General features: G+C 42.8%; 2 protein-coding genes across 4 annotated transcripts in view; one reads left to right on the top strand and one right to left on the bottom strand.

Moving 5' to 3' along the window:
* The window catches only part of med23 (mediator complex subunit 23), a 51375-nt gene extending 43348 nt beyond the window's left edge, over positions 1-8027 (bottom strand). For 2 of the 3 annotated variants that reach the window (XM_058392190.1, XM_058392189.1), the window contains exons 1-11: positions 7852-8027; positions 7301-7332; positions 7115-7202; positions 6384-6508; positions 5486-5597; positions 5302-5400; positions 5100-5201; positions 4933-5002; positions 4692-4804; positions 3698-3793; positions 1-147 (exon numbers count right to left, since the gene is read on the bottom strand). The exon at positions 1-147 is cut by the window's left edge and continues 54 nt beyond it. In XM_058392190.1, coding sequence (XP_058248173.1) covers positions 1-147; positions 3698-3793; positions 4692-4804; positions 4933-5002; positions 5100-5201; positions 5302-5400; positions 5486-5597; positions 6384-6508; positions 7115-7202; positions 7301-7332; positions 7852-7902 — 1035 coding nt within the window. In that variant the 5' untranslated portion in view covers positions 7903-8027. The remainder of the gene's footprint in view (positions 148-3697; positions 3794-4691; positions 4805-4932; positions 5003-5099; positions 5202-5301; positions 5401-5485; positions 5598-6383; positions 6509-7114; positions 7203-7300; positions 7333-7851) is intronic. The other variant, XM_058392188.1, reaches the window with a different exon arrangement.
* Positions 8028-8730: 703 nt separating this feature from the next.
* LOC131355202 (tripartite motif-containing protein 16-like) overlaps positions 8731-10000 on the top strand; it is a 9815-nt gene continuing 8545 nt past the window's right edge. Inside the window, exons 1-3 of the mRNA XM_058393483.1 lie at positions 8731-9398; positions 9735-9830; positions 9961-10000. The exon at positions 9961-10000 is cut by the window's right edge and continues 194 nt beyond it. Coding sequence (XP_058249466.1) covers positions 8808-9398; positions 9735-9830; positions 9961-10000 — 727 coding nt within the window. The 5' untranslated portion in view covers positions 8731-8807. The remainder of the gene's footprint in view (positions 9399-9734; positions 9831-9960) is intronic.

The following is a 10000-nucleotide window of genomic DNA, read 5'->3' as shown; positions in this document are numbered from 1 at the left end:
GAAGAAGATGAGCTGACTGGACAGATGTTGCCACAGCAGCTGGCTGGTGCCGCCGTCGTCGAACTGCTCCTCCGTCTCCGAGCGCTCCATGGCGTAGACCACAAGATCGACGAGCTGTTCCTCCAGCACGGGGCATCGCTGCTTGTGCTACACACACACACACACACACAGAGAAAACCACAGGACAGATACGCTTATGCACAGGCGGCAATGCAGATTTCCAGATATGCTTTTTCAATAAATAAACAAACAAAAACAAAAAGTTGGAGATGTAACGTTTGATCGGTTCGGTCACAGCAGGCCCAGCGTCTCATCAGAAACTACAACAACGTCTCAGTTACAGACTTCAGGCGTGTGTTTGGACCTAGCTCACGCTTTCTGAGACATCCAAAAGCAACCAGAGCAGCGAAAAATAATCAAACCAACCAAAAAAATCAAATAAAATAAAAACATTATAAAAATAAAAAAAAACCAAGAAAAACGGAAACACACATCCACGACACAAGACACGCATGAGCGTAAAACTGTTCACTGCACACAAGCATGGCATGACGGCTGCACACAGAAGCCCTGATCGCAGGGAAAGCTGCAACATATCGCAAACAACTCCATACTGCACGCTCCTGCCCTCTTGTGGCAGCTGTTGCAGGCGGCGTCCTGCTTGGACGGCGCTAACGGGAGGTTAGGTAACATTTACGGAAGGAGTCTCCAGTGTCAGAGCTTGTTAGAGTTTATGCTTTCTTGTGTAACATCACTAACTTTTCACTTATTAACTTTAAGAGAGAGGGGGAAGAAAAAAACGAGAGGAACGAGCGATTCTAGCTGCGACAGCTAACCTCGCCATAACCGCTGGGATACACTGCAGCTTCCCCTCTGAGGTGGCATGCAGGGATTGGTCGCACGGGCATTCCGGGGCACGCTATTGGCTGCGGTGGGAAAGGAATTCCTACATCTCGTTAATTCTTTCCTGTTTCAAATATTTGTTTCTAGTAGAGGATATGCCGTATTTCTATTATTCACCGTATTGTAATGAAACGGACCTCACTAACAGCATTTCCTTAGAATATCTCTAAATTTAACGTGACCCTGATCGATCGGCTTCAAATCCTATAAGCGGTGAGGATTCTACATACGGATTATATACGCCTAATGTTCCTGAATCTCCTACATAAAGAAAAGTCGGAGAAGTCAGATGGGAAAACGCTAAATCCTATTCATCACTGAGGTCAATACTCCGCGCGCATCTGGACTCGGAATGTTCTTTCCCTGCTATTATATAACAGCTCCAATCCTCGCCTCATCCTCACTGGTCAGTTTGATCTATAAATTTGGAACAGATGTGAGACAAGAGATGATCCAGCCGGAGTCTGAGCAGGTAGCAGCACACACGGCGGGAACACGGCGGGAAATCGGCCTAGAGCGCAAAAGAAACAGCGCGGCAGCAGAACCACAGATACACACATGCGCCAGCCAGGGCTTGAAATTAACATTCAGTCTTCATCATCGAGTGATAACCTGGGGTCTCAGGAATGATTTAGGATCAAGTGTTTCTGCTCATGATTCAGCGTGGGAGATGAGTTTGGGGAAAGAAACTGGAATTAGACGGATTACTTTAGATATTTTTCCATCTACTTTTCCAGAGCTTTTGCCACAGACTTGTTTTGACCGACTGCTGGTCTCCGCGGGAACGGGAATTCTTCAACAGGGATTGGGAATGATGTTAAGACCAGCTCTGCACTGAGTTTTGGACGGTTGGGTCTTACATTCCTCAGATTTCCTGAACGTGTTCTCGATACCTGACTAAACATTAACACCTCTCTGCTAGCTCAAAAGCAGGGATGTTAATTTTGTGTCTCTTATTTTTTGGACGATTTTTACCTCAAAACGACACGATATGCAGAATATTTGAATGTCTTACTATTTTAGTGTAACATTTCTTGGTTGCATAAGTATTCAACCCCCAATGGTCAATAACCACTCTTTCACTGGAGGCACGCTGGTGCTATATCAGCTGTGCACATCTGGATCCTGACGTTTTTTCCAGTTTATTCTTGGTAAACTTGCTCAAAATGGACAAAACTTGTCGTGGAAATGTTCAATGAGTCTCAGATTCTTTTTGTTAGCACCGCCTCCTTCTGTAAAGTGAAGCTCCGCCCCAGTCTCATGATGAAATGATAAAAAATGATCTCCACAATGCGACGCTTGTGTCACCATGCTTCATGTAACAAATGATATTCTCAGCGTTAGAAGTATTGCTGGGTTTCTGCTACGGCCAAAAAGATCAATCGTGATCCCATCAGACCAGGCACACGGTTACCGAGGCATTCTGGAGAACTCGTGTGGCTTTTTTGTTCCTTTTTCTCCATCTCCCAGCTGAGTTATCGATCTCTCCAGAGTTTCCCTTGGCATCTTGCTTGCTCACTTGGCTAATCCCCTCTTTACTAAGTCAGTGAACAGTCCCTTAGTTGGAGATTCTAACCAATCATTGACTGATCTGGATCCTCGTGAGGTTGTTTGTTTAGATATGTTTCTCTGTGTTCTTCCAGGAACAGGTACATTTATACTGAAATCACGTGACACTTTAAACGCACATGGGAGTACTCTGTTCCAATACTTATGAGACTTCTGATGGAGACCGGTTCCACCAGAAATCATTTAGAAATAATTACAGAATGAAATTACAGGCTGACTAAGTGGATTTATGACTCACAGCATAATTCTAGTTTCATTTACAAGTGCGAACATTTCGGGTATAGGGGGGTGAATACTTATGCACAGCTCCCTAGAGCTTATAGAGCTTCGCTGGAGCACTTCTAGCCACCAGAATCTCTCGGCTTTAGCCGGAACTTTCTATCTGACAAAATCTTAATGTACACTAAACTATTATCGAGTGTGTATTATTTAATCGTCAATAATCAGATGAGGGGAAAAGCTCCTGCATGAAACACACACTTTAACCGAGAGTGATGTTAAGTGCCTGGAGCAGAGGTAATTTCAAGCCCCATGTTTATCGATTTAGCCTTTTCTCGTGTGTGTGTGTGTGTGTGTGTGTGTGTGTGAGGTAATTAGATGAGAAATAAAGCTCTGTTGGGGTGTGGACAAGCTTCCAGAATCGGGTTAGTCACAATACAACAGTAAGATTATGAACATACCTGAGCAATGTTCAGGGTCTAGAGCATTGGCGCAAGGTGGGCGGGGTAAGACAGGACAGAACAAAAATAAAGGAAGGAAAAAAAGAAGACAAATACAGTGACTAGGAGGCCAGCTCTGAGTACCCCCCGTCAAGTCACCACCAAAAAACAAACAAACAAACAAACAAACAAACAAAAAAAACCCCGAACCCACTAGCTACCCTCCCACGCCCTCCCCTTAAACAGACATGTGTCAGAGAGACAGGTGGGGCTTATAGGGCATGCCGGATGGACAGGGAGGAGAGGATCCGCCCACCCACAGGGGTTTGGCAGCGAAGCACAGGCAGTGCGCAGGGTGTTTACTTTAGGCTGGCCTTGTTGCAAAATAAATAAATAAAAAAGCAACAGCAAAATCACTCGCTCTGCAATTCGCCTACCACCGTACCCACTGACTAACAAGCGCAGCTGATCTCTCGATATCTTTTTAATCTCATCAAAACAAACAAACAAAAAAGTTAGAAGAGAGAAAGACAGAGAGAGCGAGAGAGAGAGAGAGAGAGACATACCTGTTTGTTAAGGCCCAGCATGTTGCACACCATGTCTCTGGAGTACGGCTGCTCCAACACGTACCTCAGCAAACCGGTCTGAGGCTCGAACAGGTCCTGGGGCAGAGAAGAACAAACTCGGTGTCGAATAAAAGTTTGTGTGAGTGTGTGTTAGGTTTTTGTGTAGTTATAAGTAGGTCTAAGTATAAATATAAGGTGTAGGGTAGTTGGTATGTTCTGGTCACTGCTACTCATACAATGGGTTCCCACAGGACATTTCAACATCACGGGGATCATGGGAACATAGGAGTGACATGGGAGTGACATATACATTACATATTGCTGAGCAAATTTTGGTACTATTACAGATAAAAATACAATTTTTTTGGGCTAATTACAATTCTGTACATCCTGATTGTTAAGATACACTATATTGCCAAAAGTATTGGGACACCCCTCCAGATCATTGAGTTCAGGGGTTGGGCTCGGCCCCTTAGTTCCAGTGAAAGGAACTCTTAATGCTTCAGCTTCATACCAAGACATTTTGGACAATTTCATGCTCTTTGTGGGAACAGTTTGGGGATGACCCCTTCCTGTTCCAACATGACTGCACACCAGTGACCAAAGCAAGGTCCATAAAGACATGGATGAGTGAGTTTGGTGTGGAGGAACTTGACTGACCTGCACAGAGTCCTGACCTCAACCCCATAGAACACCTTTGGGATGAATTAGAGCGGAGACTGTGAGCCATTTTCAAACTCTACCTTTACCTGCACGTGAATGTAATATGGAGTTGTCCCGCTCTTTGCAGCTATAACAGCTTCAACTCTTCTGGGAAGGCTTTCCACAAGGTTTAGGAGTGTGTTTATGGGAATTTTGACCTTTCCTCTAGATGTGCATTTGTGAGATCAGGCACCGATGTTGGACGAGAAGGTCTGGCTCGCAGTCTCCAACCCCTGAATTTATTGATTTGGAGGGATGTCCAAACATTTTTGGCTATACAGTGTTTGTGTACCTTATCGTATGGCAGCATGCCTCTCAGAGGGAAGCGCAGTGTAGTAGGGTCGAGTTTCCACGAGTTGCAGATCGCTCCTGAGTTATTCACCACAGGAAGGAGACTACAGCGACCTGACACACACACACACACACACACACACACAGAGAACACAGACTTCTTACACTGACACTGCACTTGTGTGTGTGTGGGATACAGCGATATCAGTGTAAAACTCATCATTACCGTGTTTATAACTCACCACAAATGGAGTTGATCCTCGCGGTGGGACGGAAGCTGTCCACGAAGTCGGATATCAGGCTGCCTAAAAGCTGGAGGACAGAAATAACAGGAATGAAACATTTGTCAGTTTTTCGGATGTTAATATCTTCAGGAGCGTCTGGCGCGAGGTCTTTGCTCCATCTATACCCAGTGTGAGAGCTGTCCCTCTGGATAAAGCTTCCTGATCTCAGTCACGGCGAAATAAGCAGGCAGAAGACATGCGTTCCTGTCCAGGATGTACTCCACCACCTGGAGCAGGAGCACACAATCATTCCTTAATTGAAGTTTCTAGATCATCATGCTAACTGTTATAAAATACACACAAAGCTACCAATACCTCTGTACATACCTCTCGTGCTGGGAGGAGCTGCTGCACCACTGCAGAGCTCACCAGGACCGGGATGGTCTGGATTTTATCCAGCACAGCCTTCAGCAAGTCCCTCACACCCTGCACACACACACACACACACTTAAAACACAACTCAAACACGCCTTATTCAGAATAAAAGATGAGGGGACGAGCGACACCGCACCTTATAATCCACACCGCCGATTATCTTCCGGATGAGCTTGAAGGTCAGACACCAGAGCTGAGTGCGCTCCCACTCCAGAGTTTCAGAGCCGATCAGCGCCTGACACACCATCCTGCATCCATACACACACACACACACACACACACACACACACACACAGTCAGATGCAAAAGTCAAAAGTTTGTACAAGGCTGCTCACAAAATTCATACTGTTTCACAATGACTCACTCAAACTCGATACTGACTCATACTGACTCTTTCCAATGCAGACCAACTCACACCAACCCATCGTGACTCATATCAGCACATTCTGACTCCCTGAGTTGAAGTGACTCATAATGATTCACAACGAATCATTCTGACTCATACGGACTAACTCCAATTCATAATGATTCATTTCGACTCATATTCTGATTCATACTGATTCGTGTCAACGCATTCTGACTCGTATTGACTAATTCTGGCTCTGTGAGTTAGACCGACTCATACTGATTCGCACCACATAATTCTGACTCACACTACTTCATTTTGGCTCACGCAAACACATTCTGACATTCATTTAGCGTTACACTGATTCACACAAAATCATTCTGCCTCATACTGATTCTTATTGACTCTTTCTGATTCAAACATTTATCATCAGAGTCTATTAACTGATTCTGACTCGTGCCCTCCTGACAGACAGTGAAGACTTCTTCCATAAATGTGAAACATCTTCGCCGGTCACGTCCCTGTGAATGACCTGTTGCTATGGAAACACTAATGAGTCAGAACGAGAACATTAACACTAACCTGTGCTACTGTCTTCACGGAACTATCATAATATAAACGTAACATTGCTGTAAGAAAGATCTAAAGATCTATCTGTGTGTGTGTGTGTGTGTGTGTGTGTGTGTACTTGGGAGGCAGCAGGCTGGTCTCCACAGCCATGGCTAAACAGTCATAGAGGAAGGAGATGCGCTTGGGGCTGTGCTGGCTGTGTATGAAGCGTACGATCCACTGCACACACTGCTCATGGGAGTCCTGGAGACACACACACACACACACACAGATTAGCTGCACATTTACTACAGTTACACTTTTAGTTCCAACACATTTACTCAATCAGCCGAGAAATATCTGTCTTGTGTCCGACGATTAAAGGACATCTGTCTCATGCAAAACCTCTTCCAGAAACATGACTCCGAATGATTCAGAGTCAGTATTATGTGGATGTATCAGATGTGCACAAGGAGACGGCAAGATTCACAATGAGCTTTTGAGTCATAATGAATTGGTATAATGAAGAGAATATGAATCGTTAGATATCAGTAGAAATCAGAATGAGTCAGACTGGTCATTATGAGTTAGAATAAATCTCTATGAGTCGAAAGAGTCAAACTGAGTCAGAAAGAATCAGTTTGTTTAATGTAAATGATTCGCTCCTTCCATGTTCAGTGAATCAGTTGAGTTATTCTCTGAACTCATGTATATCATATTAACACAGTATGCAGAAGGAATCAGAACAAACGTATGTGGACCAGATGAACGGAGGAAAGAGTTTAAAGTGGAGCGCTGGGGAGGAATAAACATCGGACACTGAAGACGTCTCGGCTGATGGACTTCCTCACACTGTCCACACTTCCTGACCTGAGGGAGCGAGCCCCAGTACTGCCGGAAAGCTCCTAAACAGCTGATCAGTTTGGTCCGCTCATCTTCCGGCGTGTCCATGAACATCCTGGAGTTTTGGGGGGAAAGACACGTCAATCATTTCTGAACACCTCTCATGATTTATTGATCTAAATATCCATGCTCATTATCCCTTTATTTACTTACCCTGCAAACGCCTCCTCGATGACCTCTGTCTTCTGTTTTAAAAGAAAATAATAAAAAGCACATGAATCATTTTCTGCATTGTGTCTATTCCTGCAGTCCAGAGAGAATGAGGTCACGTGACCCTTTATGTACGGGCTAATAATAATAATAATAATAATAATAATAAAAGCTTTTATAATAAAAGTTTATTTACGGTATTTTGCCACTTAATTGTCATTTCAACACACACTGTAAATGAAAATATATTATGCGTGTTATGGAAGCCGTGTGTGGACAAAATGCACTAGTTAAATAGATATAAAATAAATAAAAATACTTAAAATAGGGAAAATAAATACGTGCATAAATAAATAGTAATATTTATAGATCTACTATTACTGCAGCATGCCTCCTAATCAAGCAGTAATTTACCTCTTATATTGAATAATATTTATATTATTATGAACAGTAATATTTTAACTAATTTCCCCAGCTGTTTGTGTTGTTAGCATAGCGTGCTACAAGAATAAATAACACACACACACACAAAAACAACAAAAGCCAGCTCTTACCACCACATCCTCGAATATACTTTGAAGCTGCGTTTCCATGGGAACCGACATGACTGACCACTTTAGAGTCCAGAAAAGTGTGAAACAGTTTTAAATGTTTACACGCGCAGAGTCCATTGCGCTAGCATCAAACTGGAGACAGTAACATTAGTCCGAGTAGCAAAAACTAGCAAATCCCGCCCCCGTGTCAACTATTGGTGAGTTTCACTGTCTGTTAGCAAAATATAAAATTGTAGCCAATTACAGCATTCTTTGAGACCGCGTCGGCCAATTAAATCTGGGAAGGCGGGATTTGTTGTAATACGGGTATGGAAAAAATAAATCAAAACAGGTGTCGTTGTGCCGCCATCAGGAGTGAGTGCACTTACCAAAACACACAGGGGTTTTTATATATGATTAATCATTAAAGCCATAAATAATATAACTTTTTATAGTTATATTAATCACTATGTATAAAATGTGAGAAAATTAAATCTACATTTCAGAATGTCAGTTGTGTGCAATATTACAGCTCTACACTATGATTTGTACAGTATTTGTATTTATTTATTCTATTTTACAGTTTATATAACGGTGTTTATATTTCTTTCTTTCTCTCTTGTATTTTTATTTTTATTAGAGCAGCTGTAACATGGCAAAGGAATTTCCCCCTGGGATTAATAAAGTTCTTTGAATCTTGAATCTAATAGAAAAAAAATAATAATTAGACCCATTCTATATTTAATAAGTGAAGAAGCTACTTGGATATATTTATGCACTGAAGGGAGATGAAATGGTTAACAGAGGAGTGTTCATAACCTGTCTTTTTTGTGCTCCTCCTCTTCCTCCTCTCTCTCTCTCTCTCTCTCTCTCTCTCTCTCTCTCTCTCTCTCTCTCTCTCTCACAGAACCAGGAAGTAACTCCTCCTTTCAGAGAAAACGAAACTGATTTCTTGCACCGTGTCTAAATTCAGGAAAATGGCCAAGGCCAGTATTTCAGTAGATCAGGATCAGTTCAGCTGTCCAGTGTGTCTGGATCTCCTGAAGGATCCGGTGGCTATCCCCTGTGGTCACAGTTTCTGTAAGGTGTGTATTAATGGTTGCTGGGATCAGGAGGATCAGAAGGGCGTCTACAGCTGTCCTCAGTGCAGAGACACTTTCACTCCAAGGCCTGTTCTACGCAGAAACAACATGCTGGCTGAAGTGGTGGAGAAACTGAAGAAGACTGACCTCCAAGCTGCTTCTCCTGCTCACTGTTACGCTGGACCTGGAGATGTGGAGTGTGATTTCTGCACCAGGAGAAAACACAAAGCTGCCAAGTCCTGTCTGATGTGTCTGGCCTCCTTTTGTGAAACTCATCTGAAACCTCACTATGAAGTTCCTGCTTGGAAAAAACACACATTAGTTGAAGCCTCAGGAAATCTACAAGAGAAGATCTGCTCTGAACATGATAAAGTGCTGGAGATCTACTGTCGTACTGATCAAAGATTCATCTGTTATCTGTGTATGACGGATGAACACAAAACCCACGACACTGTCTCAGTTAAAGCTTACAGAACTGAAAAAGAGGTGAGAAATAAAAGTTTAATATTATTTTAAAGAAGTTATGAATATAGTTTTAGAATAAGTTCCTCAGTGCAGAATCATATTTATAATTAAAATGTGTGCATGTGCCACTGAGTTATTAAAGTTTGCTGTAACCCTGTGGTTCCCAATCCTAGTCCTGGATTATTTTTCAATGTTTTATATCTATGAACTTCACCAAACATCCAGTCTATTACACTGTAATAAAGTGTTACATAGAACCAGAGTGAACTTTATCCTTTTATCGTCAGTTAATGTTCACCCACTGAGCTCAGAAACTCATAATGCACACACAGTGAGATATATTTTATTTTTCCTCAGAGTGAGTTAAAGGAGGAGCAGATAAAATTCCAGCAGAGAGTCCAGGAGAAGCAGAAGAAGGTGCAGGAGCTGAAACAGGCTGTGAACACTATAAAGGTGAGCAGTGAGCAGAGACAGAGCTGCTCCTAGAAACACACACAACATGGACAACCAGTCATTTAGAGTCCCAGTAAGAGAGGGAATGATAGATGAGATTTAAATCTTCTGTGTGTGTGTGTCCTAACAGCTCAGTGCACAGACAGCAGTAGATGACAGTGAGAGGATCT

The sequence above is a fragment of the Hemibagrus wyckioides genome, linkage group LG06 (assembly GCF_019097595.1).
Source record: "Hemibagrus wyckioides isolate EC202008001 linkage group LG06, SWU_Hwy_1.0, whole genome shotgun sequence".
NCBI lineage: Eukaryota > Metazoa > Chordata > Actinopteri > Siluriformes > Bagridae > Hemibagrus > Hemibagrus wyckioides.
This window is presented reverse-complemented; position numbering and strand designations above follow the sequence as displayed.